General features: G+C 36.3%; 2 protein-coding genes and 1 pseudogene across 3 annotated transcripts; 1 reads left to right on the forward strand and 2 right to left on the reverse strand.

Annotated features, from left to right (window-relative positions):
• Positions 1–899: 899 nt before the first annotated feature.
• On the reverse strand, positions 900–8660 carry LOC120348481 (uncharacterized). Of its 2 annotated transcripts, XM_039418605.2 has the most exons (10): positions 8498–8660; positions 7947–8047; positions 7403–7512; positions 7108–7286; positions 6576–6750; positions 6157–6374; positions 3152–3412; positions 2557–2677; positions 1957–2034; positions 900–1579 (listed from the first exon to the last, which is right to left on the reverse strand). In XM_039418605.2, the coding sequence occupies exons 2-10, from the start codon at positions 8026–8028 to the stop codon at positions 1205–1207; spliced, it is 1599 nt and encodes a 532-aa protein (XP_039274539.2). In that variant the 5' UTR covers positions 8029–8047; positions 8498–8660; the 3' UTR covers positions 900–1204. The 2 variants fall into 2 exon arrangements, with proteins under 2 accessions (XP_039274539.2, XP_039274538.2); XM_039418604.2 differs by lacking the exon at positions 8498–8660 and having other exon boundaries at positions 901–1579; positions 7947–8137.
• Positions 8661–10608: 1948 nt separating this feature from the next.
• LOC120343307 (proteasome subunit beta type-2-like) lies at positions 10609–13166 on the forward strand. Its single transcript, XM_039412449.2, has 4 exons — positions 10609–10766; positions 11342–11535; positions 12145–12357; positions 12697–13166. Exons 1-4 carry the CDS (start codon positions 10676–10678, stop codon positions 12832–12834), a joined length of 636 nt encoding a protein of 211 aa, XP_039268383.1. The 5' UTR covers positions 10609–10675; the 3' UTR covers positions 12835–13166.
• Positions 13167–15336: 2170 nt separating this feature from the next.
• On the reverse strand, positions 15337–16711 carry LOC120348271 (3-oxoacyl-[acyl-carrier-protein] reductase FabG pseudogene; annotated as a pseudogene).
• Between the last annotated feature and the right edge of the window lie 2000 nt (positions 16712–18711).

The following is an 18711-nucleotide window of genomic DNA, read 5'->3' on the forward strand; positions in this document are numbered from 1 at the left end:
TGTAGCACTTCTTCGAGCGATAGTGAATCTAACGAGAATGTATTGTGCGACGATACTGATGACTCAGAGGAGGAAGATCAAAATATTATCGAGGGCGATTTTGTCATAGTCAAAATTAGTGGAAAATCTCGAATTGTTCACTACGTCTCAAGAGTTGATGCTTTCGAAGGAGTGTTTCTCCGCCGGGTTTTAAGCGTAAATGGCCGAACTACTTTTATTTTGGATGTCGAAGATGAAGCACTTTGGTCGAAGAAAGACATTGCAAGAAAGTTACCAATCCCTAGCATTATTGGAACTTCACGTCGCACCCAGTTCACGTTCTCTTGTGACCTCGATGAATGGAATCTTTGATTTTCACATACTCTGTCACACGCTATTTCAACTTATGAATAAACGTTTCTTTTCGATTTCTAGATGCTGCCAAGGTGTAATAAGAAGGCTTCGGTGGTATAATTCGTTTCCATTCTGTATTGACTGACAAAAATAAATAAGATTATAGATGCATTGCCTCCTATTTAAGATTAGCTAAGTTAAAGTTGCCCAGTTGCCTCACGGTTCCGATACAGAAGTATTTGCATCTTACATTTGTGAAAGATACTCTCCCGATTGCAACTTAAACGCTACTTCCCGTGCCATTCTGCATGTAGCGGCTCAACTCTCATCAATGGTATGCACAACTCTCCTCAACATGCAGGAGACTTGTGACATCTGACACCCCTTTTTAAAACTGGCATAACTCAGAAACAGGGTCGGTTGGATTAAAAGAGACATAACTGTAATATAGCAGAGGTAATGACCTTCGGATGATATGAGCGTCTTCAAATTGCTACGAACGATTGAGGAGATATAACTAAATATATAAAAAATGGCTCATCTCTCCCGCATCTTCCCTACCTATTGTATATACTTATTTATGTATCCCCCTTTTAGTTCCTCAAATGTAATTTATCCCCAAAGTGATAGTTTGTGTATCTGATGGCATGGATTAGGCGGTTAGGCCTACATACTATCCCTGGGATATAAAGATCTAACCGTGTAACCGTTCCCTAAGAGTGAACGTAAGTGGTTAAGCGCGGACAGAAGGTTTATTCAACCATCATACGAGCGTTGATATGGGTCGAATCGACACTATTGTTAAAAAAGTCGCTTTTGTTCAAACCGATTTCGTCAATGCAAATGTGTTTGCATTAAGATAGGCAATTTATTAATATATTTCATCAATAGCATTTATTTCGGCAAGTTCAGATAAAACATCCCAAACTGGTACATTGTTTGTTCTCGTTTGCATGGCAATTTCCGACCATGCAGATTCCGGGGAATAGATAAAAATTGAGCTCTGTCTGCAAATTTCATTTTCTACTAGAGCTATGAGTTCGTGTGTATCTCTCCAAATGACTGAACACTTTTCTCTGGGATAGTGTGAATCGATGAACCGATATAGGTCAACTTTATTGAAAAGTTGAACTTTCCAGCATCGCTGATCACCGTAATATGAAATTTCGTCGGCTTTTCCTTCTTTTTTCAAAATTTTACGAAATATTTCTCGTTGGAAGTCGCTGTCTTTTGTCATAAATTTGATCTAGAAATGGGATATTCAACCTATTTTTATAATGCACTGTGGTGAATAAGTTCATATACACGACGACAAGTGCGGCGGTTGAAAAGATATATACATATTTGAGAAAATGGGGCAAAATATAGATGCATATAATTAACAATTAAAACAGCCAAAAAAGAATAGAAATGAAAGAAACTTGATGATTTGCGTAAAGAGAATAAATGAACATTAGTAGAAATTATTGTTACAGCTATCCGTCAAAAAAGAAGGAATGAAAATCACTTGAAACTGGTAAGTGATCAATGACTTATCTGGTGGGGCATAAATTTTTTACAAGCTTTGTCGAGGCCACCAATAGAACTTGATTGTGAATCTAAATAAATTAATCTAGTACTTACCGTTTCGTAGTCGGTTGTCGCAGTTGCTAAATAGACGTGCACGACTTGAGTCACATCACAATTGGAATATTTCGAAACCTGTACGAATAACCGAAATATAGTATACTGTACTAAATACAGCGAGAGCCTATTGTAGATTCGGTTGTTATTTTATTTTATATCCGGTCCAGAACAGATCTAGTTCAGCATATCACAAATGGCTATCAATTATAAGTTGAAATGACAGTGAGAAATCTTGTTCATGCTCATACCGTGGGGCTATGCCAGTGGTTTCTCCGTTTGAAGAATAAATTAATTATCAGGTTGGGAAATTGACTCACTAAAACTAAATTTTATTTTGTTATGAGTTTCAAAGCGCTCCCCCGTGCCATATCAACGATCACCTTAGGCTATCGATTTACTGATTCGGATTTTTTCTCAGACACATTCAAATGAATAATTTCCTAATATTGTAATGTAATAGAATTTACGAAAGTCGTTGATTACCCGTGAACATACTTACTCCACGCGAAGAAGTTATTTATGATTACCATTGTTCGACACGGAGCTGTGGGAGAACTCATACATATTTTTTCTCATATTCAGTTTAAAATTCTTTACCTTGCTAGAGGTGAAATTTTTGCTTGCTAAGATAATGACTTCTGAGAGGTCACGAGATTCCACTTTTTCTATTTGGGCGCAAAATGGATATTTATGGAAGCAAATAAATTCATGATTGTATCTGAAAAACAAATTCCTCATCGAGTTAACAATTTCAATTAAAATTTTGTTTGCCATGGGGAGTTGCATTGTATGGTCGATCAATGAATTGGAAGTTAGAACTAACTACTAACTACCTTCCTATTTTTGTCATTTTTATTGAAAAATCAAAAAAGAAAAACATCTACTCCTTCGTCATTCGTCTTCATGTAGTTCTCGTTCTAGATTATTCTCTTTGGCTGAATGCTAACGAAAAAAAATAACGAAAAACACAGAGGACGGAAATTATGATAAGTTGGAGCCAGAGATTGACCGATATCATAACTTCTCGTTCATATCAAATATAATCGATAACATCGATTATTGAAATGGACGATGCTATTCTATCATGTTGAAATGACCAATATCGACGATTATGACAACCTATAATATATATATATATTGGTAGCTAACTTAGCAATTTCTGTATTTGCCTCGATAAAGAACACATACTAACCTCCAGTGCATCGCTATATATTCATCACCTTGCATAACCTTTCCAATGAATTCCTTTGCTATTTCACGAATATATCTTGGTCTTTTCGTAAATATTTCAACCAGCTTGAATTTTGTTCGACTATTTGCTCCGATTAAATCTTCATGTGTGAGAGAGTTGATATCATTGATTGCCTTGTCCAATATTGCTTGATCAAAGCCATCAAAATCATTTGTGAATGTTTTGTATGTATCTATTAAAACCGCACACGGCAAGTCCGACCTGCGTTATAAAATTTAAGTCTTCATTTAAAAAATGTTAATAATTCAGCAAAATAATAACCACAAATGAATAACACAAATGAATGAATATAACGATCAGTAGAGGTTGCGCGAGACTAACTCCCAATCCTTTCTCTATGCCTTTGCGCTAGTGGATCCGTATGCATGTAATGCAAGGATGCTGTAGCAGGAATAAAATACTATAATATGCAATTCAAGAGTCCTGCTGCACACTAACACAAATATATTTCTGTAACGTTTCGTCTGACCAAAATCAGACTTCCTCAGACAAGCAGTTTACAACAATGACAAGAAAAGAGCAATCATGCAGTTTAAATATGGCGATAAATAAATTTGTTTGAAATTAATTGTGAGCAAACAATGAAAAAAACAATTATTGATATTCAGACACAGATTGCGAAATAAAAAAATGCAATCGGTTCTCAGCATGGAATATTTGTTCCGCGGCGTGCTTGATTTCACAATAAGTTTCACTAGAACATTTATCAATGTGTTCTAGGCTCAGATCTTGATAGCCAGGGTCCTTATAATGTGGTTCTTTTAAAGGCGTTGAATTCTTTTTAGTATTGCTTCTAAATTCTTTTCTTGTGGTAGTTGTCGAGTCCGGAGTTTGGCAGGATCCATTCGGATACAGAAGTCACGCGAAAAAGGCTAATATAACGATCAGTAGAGGTTGCGCGAGACTAACTCCCAATCCTTTCTCTATGCCTTTGCGCTAGTGGATCCGTATGCATGTAATGCAAGGATGCTGTAGCAGGAATAAAATACTATAATATGCAATTCAAGAGTCCTGCTGCACACTAACACAAATATATTTCTGTAACGTTTCGTCTGACCAAAATCAGACTTCCTCAGACAAGCAGTTTACAACAATGACAAGAAAAGAGCAATCATGCAGTTTAAATATGGCGATAAATAAATTTGTTTGAAATTAATTGTGAGCAAACAATGAAAAAAACAATTATTGATATTCAGACACAGATTGCGAAATAAAAAAATGCAATCGGTTCTCAGCATGGAATATTTGTTCCGCGGCGTGCTTGATTTCACAATAAGTTTCACTAGAACATTTATCAATGTGTTCTAGGCTCAGATCTTGATAGCCAGGGTCCTTATAAAGGCGTTGAATTCTTTTTAGTATTGCTTCTAAATTCTTTTCTTGTGGTAGTTGTCGAGTCCGGAGTTTGGCAGGATCCATTCGGATACAGAAGTCACGCGAAAGAGGCTAATATAACGATCAGTAGAGGTTGCGCGAGACTAACTCCCAATCCTTTCTCTATGCCTTTGCGCTAGTGGATCCGTATGCATGTAATGCAAGGATGCTGTAGCAGGAATAAAATACTATAATATGCAATTCAAGAGTCCTGCTGCACACTAACACAAATATATTTCTGTAACGTTTCGTCTGACCAAAATCAGACTTCCTCAGACAAGCAGTTTACAACATATTGAATTGCATATTATAGTATTTTATTCCTGCTACAGCATCCTTGCATTACATGCATACGGATCCACTAGCGCAAAGGCATAGAGAAAGGATTGGGAGTTAGTCTCGCGCAACCTCTACTGATCGTTATATTAGCCTCTTTCGCGTGACTTCTGTATCCGAATGGATCCTGCCAAACTCCGGACTCGACAACTACCACAAGAAAAGAATTTAGAAGCAATACTAAAAAGAATTCAACGCCTTTATAAGGACCCTGGCTATCAAGATCTGAGCCTAGAACACATTGATAAATGTTCTAGTGAAACTTATTGTGAAATCAAGCACGCCGCGGAACAAATATTCCATGCTGAGAACCGATTGCATTTTTTTATTTCGCAATCTGTGCCTGAATATCAATAATTGTTTTTTTCATTGTTTGCTCACAATTAATTTCAAACAAATTTATTTATCGCCATATTTAAACTGCATGATTGCTCTTTTCTTGTCATTGTTGTAAACTGCTTGTCTGAGGAAGTCTGATTTTGGTCAGACGAAACGTTACAGAAATATATTTGTGTTAGTGTGCAGCAGGACTCTTGAATTGCATATTATAGTATTTTATTCCTGCTACAGCATCCTTGCATTACATGCATACGGATCCACTAGCGCAAAGGCATAGAGAAAGGATTGGGAGTTAGTCTCGCGCAACCTCTACTGATCGTTATATTAGCCTTTTTCGCGTGACTTCTGTATCCGAATGGATCCTGCCAAACTCCGGACTCGACAACTACCACAAGAAAAGAATTTAGAAGCAATACTAAAAAGAATTCAACGCCTTTAAAAGAACCACATTATAAGGACCCTGGCTATCAAGATCTGAGCCTAGAACACATTGATAAATGTTCTAGTGAAACTTATTGTGAAATCAAGCACGCCGCGGAACAAATATTCCATGCTGAGAACCGATTGCATTTTTTTATTTCGCAATCTGTGTCTGAATATCAATAATTGTTTTTTTCATTGTTTGCTCACAATTAATTTCAAACAAATTTATTTATCGCCATATTTAAACTGCATGATTGCTCTTTTCTTGTCATTGTTGTAAACTGCTTGTCTGAGGAAGTCTGATTTTGGTCAGACGAAACGTTACAGAAATATATTTGTGTTAGTGTGCAGCAGGACTCTTGAATTGAATGAATATATACTGGAATTTATGATACATAAATAATTAACAGCTACGAAAATTTAAGTATGTAATATATTCGTTTATAACATCTCAACAATATTATTATTATTACCTATAATTATATTTAACGTCGTCCACACGCATGGCTCGTTTAATTTTTGCCATTCTCCGCACTGGAAATGAAGGAGGTTCACACGCGCGATCGTGTTTCTTCAGCATTTTCATTTCCGTGAAACCATCTGTACCGAGTACAGTATCATGTGTGCTCCCTAGAATCATTCCGCTTGTTTTTTTGAGATAAGAGAAAAAATTGCATTCCGCGTCTTGTTTCTGATAAAAATTTGAGCAGAAAAAATACAATCAGATTGTTCTGTTCAAAGTTTCATTCACAAATGAGCATGGTTATCGAATATCCCACTACTCTCTCAAGAGCGTTGCTGAAAACGCATTTGGTATTGGAATTTTGTGGAAATTACTAAATTAGGAAATAAAATGTCGCCTTATCGAGCGATGAATGATAACACAATTTACCTGAAATCCGACATCAAATTTCAAATAGCACAGTTCCTGCATTTTATCAACCGTAACCATAGAAACTAAGCGTGAAAGAAAGTTGAGATCAACCCTTCTTGAAGCTGGCACTTCACTTTCGTGAAACGTATCTCTGTCCATTCTATGGGGTAAAAACTGAGGAACGACAACTGTTCTATCAAATAAAAGGTATGAAATTATGACGTTAAGTGCCTAGCAAACAGTTGCCCAAAGTCGTGAGATTAGATGCCCTAATGTACGTACAATCTTTGGTCATCATTAAATTTAGGTAATTTCACCAAACGGACATGTCTCAAGATGAGTCATTATCGCAACTAACGTGAGTCAGTTCAAGTCTAAAATCAGGTGGTTGAGTCAACCATAAGTGAAATTTCTCAATTACAGTATACGTCTTCATGCGTGCGCTATACTCGACCGGTATCAGTAAGGTATTTGCAAAATATTGTGTCTGCAACCGAATAATTAATTCTTAAAAAAAATGTGAAACTGCTGATGAATATTTTTAACATACCTATTCGTTTCAATTCCAATGAATATTGCTTCCTGAAATGAAATTAGTTCATTGCTCGGCCCATTTTGATTTGCTGGATATATTATTCGGGCTGGATTCAATTGAATTAGCGGTTTATCAGATGGTTTCCAGTCCAGTTCATTTGCCCATTTTGGACACAATTCGTTTGTATCTTTAACCTGAAAAATTTATGTTTGGCATGGCCTTGGGTAGTTCTATATTACTAAAGGATTTTCAGCGTAATTATAATAGCTTACACAAACGTTTCTATTCACTTTGCAAGCTCGTAAATTACCTTCTCTCCTTCAGACTGGAACTTGTTCGATTTACGAGATTCACAGTTCCATTGGCGCATTGCCAGCAAACGTGATATTTCGTCCGCGTCTTTCTGTTTACGAATAGGAACTGTGACCAAAAATAAGACAGTGTATTGACTTTTTTGTTTATTTAACTTAACACGCCTCGTCATGTTTGGTGCACTTATTAGATGGAGTTTATTCGACATGCTAACCACTGGATTGCCATACTATTAGTGTGACATAGCTTATTATAGTAAGGTGGCATGGATACACACCAAGAAGACAAAGCGAAAAATGTTTTTCTACTTGTTGATATAAATTATTGATTAGTGTTATTGGCATATAAAAATAACTTGAAATCGTATTTCCACTTTTTAATAGAAAACTGTAATTTATTTCAATTTCAAAAATGCTATGGTTTCACCAAATCACTCTACTAACTGAAAGGACAATATTTTAACTATATAAAATTCCATTTTTTGCTTTTGATTACATTCATCTATATACAAGATTCTAAAATAAGTATGGCAAATCTCTCACTTGTTTCTTCTGAATTTCTTCTAATATTTTCACGGAGTATCCTGTTCGGCGACATGAAATAAAGCAGACATACCACCAACATCGCAAGTTCAGCTACAACTCTACAAATTTTAAATATTGGACGGTGCTTTAGCCATATCATTGCAGCAAATTTTATAATTTATCGGTACTAGCCTATTTTGTCTTTCTACCAGTCTAATTCGAAATAAGAGAAATTAGGAATAATGGTAATTATACACTTTAATCTCTTTTCAAATAGTACAAATTCCACAATCTATTGGCGAATGATTCGGCTTTAAGAATTTTGCTTCTTATACAGCTTTTATCGGAGTCATTGGGTTCTCTAGTTTACCTGTTGATTATTTACATTTTAGGTACTGGTTGATGCAAGAATTCACTCTAGTCAAGTTTGAAAATGTAACTAAGGCGGAAGGAACATGTACTGAAAGTTTTTTGAAAAACTCAATAAAAGTTTGAAATCACATCAAATATGAGCAAAACTGTATTGAAATGCGGGTGCTATAATAGCCCAAACCGCCTCTGAAACATACTTCGTATTGTTTTATATCCTCCTTGTTTGCTGCCCCGAAAACGGGTTTCGTAAGTTACTTCTAGTAAGTTAGTGCAAATAAAACTGATTGACATCACGATCCCGCATGCCAAGCAGTAGAGTAACTGAGTACAAATGATTTTGATATTTGTTCTCGAGAGAAAGCAACTGTTTATAATAATAATAACTCAACTAAACAAATTTTTCTTTCGGACTCATCTTTTACTTCAAATATCGGAGCACAGAGATTGCCCCAGGCTATTTATGTTCCCTATATGTTCAACGCGGGTAATTGTCACCTGTAATTTGACCCAAGCCAGCGTATCAAATTAGTAGCCTTGAGTACAGTATTGTCATATTTTACGATAGAAACAAATTCCTGTCGACAATAAAATCTACGGGTTCTCATATCTACAGCTTGTCTGGCAGTTTGTAATTAACCCTTCCGTTTTGTTTTTGAATAATCGTTTGTAAATACTCATTCGTGAGTAAATTCATTCATGAGTAGCCTAATTCTTCATTCTCCCGTCTCACAATACAAAGTATGAAAATAATATGTTTGAAGAGAGGAAACTGGGGAACGCAAATAAAACTGGAATTAAAGGTAAATTAAAACCTGCGGAAGTGTTCTCGTATCGTGTTTCCTCAAAAATGAGACAGTATCCTATTTCATTTTTTTGTTCGAAAAATAACACTAGGGCTTATTTTTAGAGGATTTCTTTTATTTTCATTTATCAAAAACAAAATTACGAAGTAGAGAAGTACGAGATTTCCAAATATACAAAATTTGGAAACTGATCTTCATTTAATTATAAATAACCCTTTACCCGCTCACGCGTTGGAATTATTCATTTAAATTTTAAAACGTGTAGGAGAGATTTCTTCTTATCGACTCGGTAAAAAAAAATTTCGCGCTATCGACTAGGTCAGGGGTGGGCAACCCCCGGCACGCGTGCCAAACTTGGCGACGGAAGTCTCGGAATTGATATCATTTTCCTTCAGGTAAAAAGCTTCAAGACTCTGAATTATATGATGAAACTCGGTTTTCGTTCATTCATTATAGTTTGTTAACAATCCATTATTTATTTAAACCCTTTTTGCTCTTTCATTGCGTATATGGCTACAAATAAATATATTATGAAGAGCGCTGTGCCTGTGCCACCCTTTCTCTTCATTTCTACTTGAGTTATGAAGTTGTAAAGCTCATGTTGGCTAGATTGGCTAGAGTTACTTGCTAACTTACTGTCATAAATTGATTTCGAAAGAAATATAAGCGATCAGGGAAGGGAAGACAAGGGAGGAGTGCAGAAACGAACTATTGCGTGATTGGGATGCCATTTCCGAGAATTTTTCGTGTTCTAAAAAAATTTGCAACTGCATTACTCTCCATGTTTTCATCTACATATTATGCTTGTGAATTTTGGTTCTCAGTTATGAACTTTATTGAATCTCGTAAAAGGAGTAGCCTGGAAGTTATAAAATATAAACCCAATGTAAAATCTTTATCAGCGGTAATGCAGCTGATATAGAAAAAGTAATCAAATCTATTGTCAAACTGATATTTTCCCGATTATTGAATCTGTCTGTATATGTTTAAAAGGGTTATTATTGTGTATTTCTGCTTTAAAAATGGCAAAGCATTGTTTTTAATTTCGGTCGGCACGCGGAACTGTTTTGTCGATAAAATTTGCCGATTTTGGCACGCGAGTCAAAAAAGGTTGCCCACCCCTGGACTAGGTCTTATCTTAAGTGGAAGCTTATATTGAATTCAGAATAAGTCTTATTTTTAGGGAAACCCGGTATACTCAGTAAAGTAAAAAAAACAAACTTAACATAACACGATTGAAAACAACATCACTCCAGAGTTATATAAATGCTCTGATCACTCTGAAAACGTAAGTACAAGAAGTCCGTAGTCAAGTTGCGAATTCATTGAAATTTTTACTTGTCCAGTGGCAGCACCTATTGTCCCATTAAATGTTTATTCTAAAAAAATCTATTTTCTTAATATTTAATTTCATGGTACGGTCAAAATTAAGTCCGGTGACTCCAGAGTTAGTGATAGACTAAATTGCTGACTAAGGCTGCGCACAAAATGGATTTAGCTGATTCATGATATCACTATATCGTTATCGTTTCTCAATTCACCGCTCGCTATTTTGATCTGTGCAGTGAAGTTATGGAGTTTTTAATTGGAATCAGAGGTCCAGATTTTGTATTGCTTGCTGCTGATACTTCTGCAGCAAGGAGTATTGTGGTATTTCAACAAGGTAGGCGATCTGTGAGTTTATTTTTCTCGTATACGGTATAGGGGTGTAAAGCCCTTCCGCTGTTTCGCGTGGGGTCACTTGGTTTTCTGTTTACACTGCCACAGACAGTAAGTACCTTACCGACCTAGTTACCGTACGGTACCGTAGTACTTGCACCAGTTATTGCATATTTTTATGGTTTTGATCTGATACCGGTACCGGTATTGAAATCAATCAGTTATAACATAATGAACTACTCCATTTTTATCAATACAGCATTACTGCATTAAGCGTGACAGTTCTATATCTGCGTATTCAATGCGATTTCTTATCGAATGTTATCCAAACTTGAGTTGATACAAAATGATTTTTTCACAAGCTTTAGTATTAAAGTACCGGTAATAATTTTAGTCAATACCGGTATCAGTTATAATCTCTGAAGTATACCGCTACCGGTACCTATTTGAAGAATTTCGTTTACATTATCAAAGTATTAAAAGTGATCATGAATCATGGCTCAAAAATAGTGCACCATTTGCTAAAAACCATCGAAAAGATTTCGAGAATATCCACATTGTGACTTATTCATTTTACAGATGAAGATAAAATGGTCAAATTGGGGTCGAACACATTAATGGCTGTTTCTGGTGAACCTGGGGACAGGGATCAGTTCTCAGAATATATTCAGAAAAATTTAACTCTTTATAAATTGAGAAATGGATATGAATTGTCTACACGAGCCGCAGCTAATTTTACTCGAAGGAATCTTGCGGAATATCTGAGAAGCAGGGTAATTTTTTATCGTTTTCAATCCATCGATCCATATAGAGCAGTTATATTTGTAAGTTCTCGGAAAAACCATTGGGCATCTTTACTGTGTAGCCTATGGGTGATTTACTAAAGACTAAATATGTAAGCAAAAAGTTTAATGATAAGTGTCTGTTATGGTGAACATATAATAGAACAAGTTTGTTTCCATTGCAAAAAAATTTTTTTTTCCGAGTACAAAATTGTCAAAAAGTCTTTTTTTTTATTGCTGTTTTTGAAGTACCTCAATGTTTTTTGGGGAAGTCAAACAGCATCAATCAAAATTTCAGTGCAAAAATCCATGTGAGGCCGTGTCAGTCAATAGTACTGCTAAACTTCATTAAGGTTTTACCATAATCTTATTCCAATTTTCCTTAGTTCTATTACAAGTTCGGGGACTAGCCAAGTGACTCCCGTAGTATTTGTACCTGAAATTATGGCCTAACCCCAACCTGGTACACATACTACTTTCCGGTGTCCGCCATATTGTTTCGCATACTACAGAAGTACCGAGTTATGAATATTAAAATGTGATAGATAGATTTCCTATTTGATTAGTTTCACTTTTTCATAATGTTTTTATTTTCAACAGACTCCATATATGGCAAATCTGTTGATAGGTGGTGTTGATCCAGACATGGGACCGGCACTGTATTTCATGGATTACTTGGCATCGTCAATGGAGGTACCCTTTGCTGCTCATGGTTACGGTTCATATTTTTGTCTTTCTATATTGGACAGACTGTATCGTCCAGATTTATCCAAACTTGAGGCAGTTGAAATCTTGGATAAATGCATGCAAGAGGTTTGTATTGTTTTTTATATCTTTATTTAAAATTTTTGTTCATTGAGTTTTGATTCGAATCCTTTCCTCATTTATCTGAGCATTATGAACACATTAGTCATAAGACTACTAATCATCCTGAATGAGAGTCACAACACATGTCCAAGTCTCCGGTGGATCATAATTAGTATAATGTTGTAAATCATGACATCAGAAGAAAGTTCCTAGCTAAGACTGTGAATTCCACATATTGACCAATCACCAGGCAAAACTGACCAATTTGACTGGTAGACCACTGAGTCAAAGGCATAGATAGCATAAAGCAACATTTAAAATTATTTATATTTCTCATTTTTATAGCTGCGTAAAAGATTTATCATTCAAATACCTGCTGTCAGAGTTCGTATTGTTGATAAAGATGGCATACATTCTCTCTCTGAAACCCTAGCAGAAAAAGATAGACCTTCAACAAAAGTTCCTGCTTTTGAGTTTGTATGATTTCAAAAATTGCCAACGTTGAATTGTAGAATGTTGTACACATAATGAATGAGGAAAGCCAATTACTGTTCGTTGGCTCCTTATATATGTGCTGTGTCCAGTTAGAATGATACTCATTCCTTATAATTTTGAGAAGAATATTCAAAATTCCACCAGTGAGCAGAATTTTGATATTCATACTCAAATCCTCTTTAAGCTACACATGCTTGAATTTTTGATAAAATGCTGATTCTTGGTTTTCTAAACAAAAATATAATTGAGCCAATTTCAGTTGAGCTCTGTTCTACTGATGTTTTGTTAGGACATCTAAAAAAATACATTGAATCGACTTCTTTGTGTTTGATGCATTTTGCAGTTTGTAAGTTCATTCTAGCAGGTTGAAAATTCCTGAAGGTAACAGCTTCTGAATCAATATCTGGGTATTGTTTGATGTTCGTTTAGCAATAACTAATGTGTTGTGTTTGTCTGGTTTGCTTTTTTTTGTCATAGAGTTTGTGGTTGGATTGTAGAGGTGTTATTAGGCCCCTGTACGTTTTTGTGTCACCTTTCTGCAGACCGGTAGTAACCTTTCCACAGACGGCGATGGGCCACGGCCCGGTGGTTTCCGACTACCTGATCCAGGGGTGGGTGAGCAAGGTTTTCAAACCACTGGCAAAAATTTTGCCCAGTTAGACTGGCCGGCCATGTGAGTGTGACGTAAAAAGTTACATTTTATGGACAATATTTACAGTGTTACAAATGTCAAAGTGGAAAACAATAAACCTCTGGCCAAAACTAAATTTAATCGCAATTTCAACAAATTTCTTAAGCTATTTTTTAGTTAAAACATCAAAATTAGGCTTTAGTTCGGTTGTGGCAGCATCAGACTGGCTATATTGAATAACCCAACGGGCCGGGTTTGGCCAGATGCTGTAGTTTGCCCATGTCATGTATAGACTATACTTGCAATATAGTTTATCAAGGGCACAATTCTCAGGGGTTTGCAGCATTTACTGTAGTGGTGAGATTCAGCGGGCATGCCAAAACTACTTCTTGAATTGGTTTGATAATCAGCGAACCTGTTCTTGTTTTCTATTTTGGACATTAGAAGACCGCATCAAATCGGTAACGTGCACCGCAGCTGACGACTAGGTTCTATATTTGGCGTTTCGCAAATTCTGCATAAGATGTAATGAAAATTTGTATCTAATATATAGAAAGAAAAATGTGAATTTAATATGAAGGGAACCTGATCTTAATTCAGAATCTCAGCACAGATTTATTAATATTAAAACCTAAACCGAGTTCTTTTTTAAATGTCCTGCATGATGTCTAGTTAAAATCTAGCGACTTTGTATTGAGCATTGTTGGGTTGGTGTCGAAAACGTATAACGCAATATATATTGGAGAAGTGTTGCATATTGCATCATCTATAGGTGGACACAGAATAATCTTCATACAAGGTGAACCGAAAAAACGGAACCCATAGAATACCGGTATGTTCCAAATGGACTAGGTTTTGGGTTACCGAACTACACCCATCACTGATTGCAATGTAATAAAGTTCATTGCAGTGTTGATTATTGTGAAAAAAATATCAGGAATTTTGTGAAAATTCGCGGCACACTTTCAAGACCTTGCCGCGGCACGCAGGGAAACCCTGGATAAGTACATGAAAACCCCAAATTGGATGTCCCGTTGATGACGTAGTAGTGAGAGCTCTTCGCCTAATTTTGCATTAGGTCAAAGGCAATTATAGCGTTCTGTGTACTTATTTTGAACTAATTCTATTAATTCTGCCGTGCATTTGGAAAACGCTTCAGTAGTTTAAACATATACCAACGTCCTAAATAATATTATTGCATTATAAGAAATTACAGTAAACTCAACTAATTGAGGTCAAGATGTACTCGAGTTTTGTGCTGGACCTTTTGCCGCAACATATTTTTCCAATGAAATAACGCATACCGGGCTATTTTTTGTCTCAAATCATCTATATACATTTTATAATTTATTTGGGTCTGTTACTAGTCTTTTTGTTATATTGTCGGTATATATAGATTGCAGATGTTAATTTTCTGCGCAGACATAAATTAAAAGCTAAAAACGATCAAGACTTGTTGCAATTGACCCGCAAAATCTTGTTTTAATCTTATTAACTGTCGAAAGAATAATATTTACGGATAAGGGATTTAATAAAACTGATTTGTAAGAGTTGTGCCGCGACTTTTTCATCTCGCTGTTAGTGTGAAGCTGCAAGCTGAAAAAGTTTTGGAACCCCTGTCCTGTACTAATCAGCAGTGCGCTTACGGGGAACTTGTCAGCGCTCATCGCGATGTTTCGGATACAATCGGACGTGATATTAACTCAAAAAAACAAGACTATCTCAGCGACGGTTGGCGCATCGTGCTAAGCGTTAGGAATTTGCGTGGGTTTGAATCCCGTTGAAGACAAAATTAAGTGCGGGAGATTTGCTGGGTACGTCGCCGCCATAGGGTCGTTTACGTAACAGGTGGTCAGTTGACGGTTAAGGCTTCCTCTATCATCCAGTCAATGCATTTAAAACCTAAAACTCGCTATCTAATCCCATACTCGGTAACTCCACGAGAGGCTGTGGTACACCATATGATTAAGCAGTATTATTGGCTTTCCTCTCCCCATGAATAAATATGAAAATCCTACTCCAACCGCAAGACTCTCTGCATCAGCCGTTCCGCCTATTTTATATATCCATTGCGAAATGTGTAATGAACGGTGTTCTAAACCTTAAGCAAACGATCAAATTTTAACTTTATTTAGTGTTTATTCAATTCTTATTTTATGGATAAAAGAATCACGTAAACACTTAATTACATGGGATGGTTTGAAAATTGAAGATATTTGTTGGCGATTGAAGTACTGTTCCAGGTCAGGTGAAATCAGGATATGATCAATGGCTGTGGAATTGACGAGCGACTTTTAGTATTCATATACCAATGGTTTTGAATTTGATTAGATTCCAGTCGTGAAATTTAGTAGACAGAAGTATTAGTCGTCTTTCCATAACTTATAGGCCATATCCTCCAGTGACTTCCAAGCATGCCCCATTTACGAACGAACTTTCTTCACATGCCAGAAATAAAATACAGCTTGCTACTTCTTCGGGCTTTGCTATTCTTTTCATGGGAATATCTTTTTCAAGAGAAGCAATATGGTCTTCCGGAAAAGTTTCGAGTAACGGTGTTTTAGTAGGACCAGGTAACACTGCATTGCAACGAACTTTATGCTGAGCATATTCTAACGCAGCAGTTTTAGTTAATCCAATTACCCCAAATTTAGAAGAACAATAACTCGACACTCCTGGGAATCCTTGTATTCCATACCGGCTCGATACATTGACTATGATTCCTCTGGTGTCCTCGTCGTCTCTGGATATTCCTAACGACATCATAAATTGCTTGCACATTATAAAGGTACCTTTCAAATTAACTCGAATGGTATCATCAAAAACTTGCTCTTCCGTTTCGCTGAGAAAACGTTGGGTTTGTGCGATGCCTGCACAGTTAATAAGCACAGTCACTTTCTTTCCAAGTTCTTCCTCAGCGGTCTTGAAGGCTTTTTGAACTTGATCAGATGAGGTTACATCAGCTTTAATGGAACAGTGTATGCAGTCTTGTTTACTGTCCATAAGTTTTATAGTCTCCGCGATTCCGTCTTGATTTGAATCCAAAACCGCAACGCTGCAACCTTCTCGGGCAAATACTTTGCAAACTGAGCGTCCTATTCCACTTCCTCCTCCAGTCACAATAGCAGCCTTCCCCGATAATCGATAAAGCGACATTATAGGGCCTTAGGTTCAATTAAAGCTCTTGAATACGAATCTGAAAATGGAATTTAGATGTCTATTACATACACGTTTTATATTTCATTTGCCATTCTATTACTTAAACTGGGGAGAACAAATTTAATATTCACGGAAAGAAGCGAATATAGTCGAAACACAAATACGTATGTAGGCTATTGGGTTTAAACGCTTCACTGTCCAGCTCAAACAAACATCGCAAACTTACAGCGTGACTGAAAGAATTTCAAATTGTCAATATTTACTTGAGTGTATTGTCCACAAAAACAAATACATAATGCAATGCTGGACGAAAGTACAGGCCAAAAAAAAAATATTACAAACATTAATTGACATTGTATTAGAAAGAAACAAATCCTGAAAGTATTTGCTATACGTCATTTTGAACGTTTCGATTGTTGTATCATAAAAGCAACATTGCTCGCCATCATTGTTGAAGTTATTGGTTACGAAGTGGACCCCCGGGTTATTTTGCTAATTTGTTGGGATCTTTTGTACGAAGCACCTGCCAAAAAAACACCCCTGCAACCGCTCAAAATAAAATAGTAATTATCCGGTTGGGGCTAAAAATGCAGATTGCTCTAAAAATTCAAATTTTTAAATCATTCCGAACCTTAACTAGATAGTTACTACCGGTAATTTTTTATTTTAAAACGTGGCGGGTGTGATTTCCTCAAATCTCGCATTTTTTCATTAGTGATGGGGGCTTTGTATAAAAGATCTATTTGTTGTTGATAATTGTGTTGTTTGGTGGTTGTTTCTGTGGTTCGTTTCTTCTGCAACTAATCGGAGTAAGTTCGTCCGTCTGTAAAGGCTGAAAATCCAAAACGATTCGCGTTTGTCCTGAAACATAAATTCAGAATTCACGGATGGCAAATTACATCACGCTCTAGAGCAGTGGTTCTTAAACTTATTGAGCCTCGCCCCCCTTTGAAAAATTTTATGAACTTCGCGCCCCCCCCCCCCTCTTTTTGCTTTGAAAAAATGCTTTTGTAATGGGCAAGTTGCTTTATAATAAGATGGCGCTGTGAGAGTGTTGGTCTCATAGTGTCATTGCTCAGATTATTTAGGCATAAAACGCATCGGGGTACAATTTCGCCCTTCACTATCGTATGTATAAAGCAATACACAAATACTGGTCATCATACATTCTCTTTTTTCCGCTCAGGTTGCAATACCTGGTGAAGTCAACTTAAATTTTACGTAAAATTAAGCACGCAATAAACGTATGCTCTTTGCGTGGTATTTTCTGCATATACGTTTACGACGGGTAAAATTTCAATCATTTACTTCACTATTGAGCAATGCACAAATAATTACTGTATGTTAAAAATACACAACAATTACAGACTTCTTGGCTTGCCTAACATCTCTAAAATTCACTACCAAAACCTTTGGACAACCACTAGGTCAAAAATACAGTTTACACAATGGAGAAGTGCAAATGAATTTATGTAGATTTGTAGCATAAAAAAGCCGTTCAATTGTAAAAAGTAATTATGCATGTGGACTTTTCCCGGCCCTTGAGCGCTGAAAAATAAAGTCCCTAATGACGTTTGCGATTGCATTTTGTTTAAATGTCCGATTGTTTTCGCCCTCATTTCTCTCAACAAATATTTTGTGCCGCGAAGACATAATTACTTTTTGCGTTCTCGCACACCTGTGGGGAAAACGAGTTAGTATTTAATATATAATCATATCAGCGACGAGATGCTAAAGATAGAATGAAGAAGTGAATCCGCAACCAAAAATTTCTTGATGAAAAAAGCGGCATTATAAAATACTAAAACTAAAACGGAATACACCAACGGATTTTGTTATGGGATGGAACGCGAAAGTTCAAAAACACTTTCTTAGACATCGCAAATCTCGTATATTCCTTGTTCCCGCGGCACACCTGTAGTGTGGATAAAGCAACCATTTCAAATATTTATATCGATCATGGATTGAATGTTTTATTTAACAGGAAAACCAATACATATCCGTTGAAAAAGTCGGCTATTTCAACGAGTGGTGTAATCTCAACAACTGACCCAGGAGCCGTACCACGGGTGTTA

The sequence above is a fragment of the Styela clava genome, chromosome 1 (genome assembly GCF_964204865.1).
Source record: "Styela clava chromosome 1, kaStyClav1.hap1.2, whole genome shotgun sequence".
Lineage (NCBI taxonomy): Eukaryota > Metazoa > Chordata > Ascidiacea > Stolidobranchia > Styelidae > Styela > Styela clava.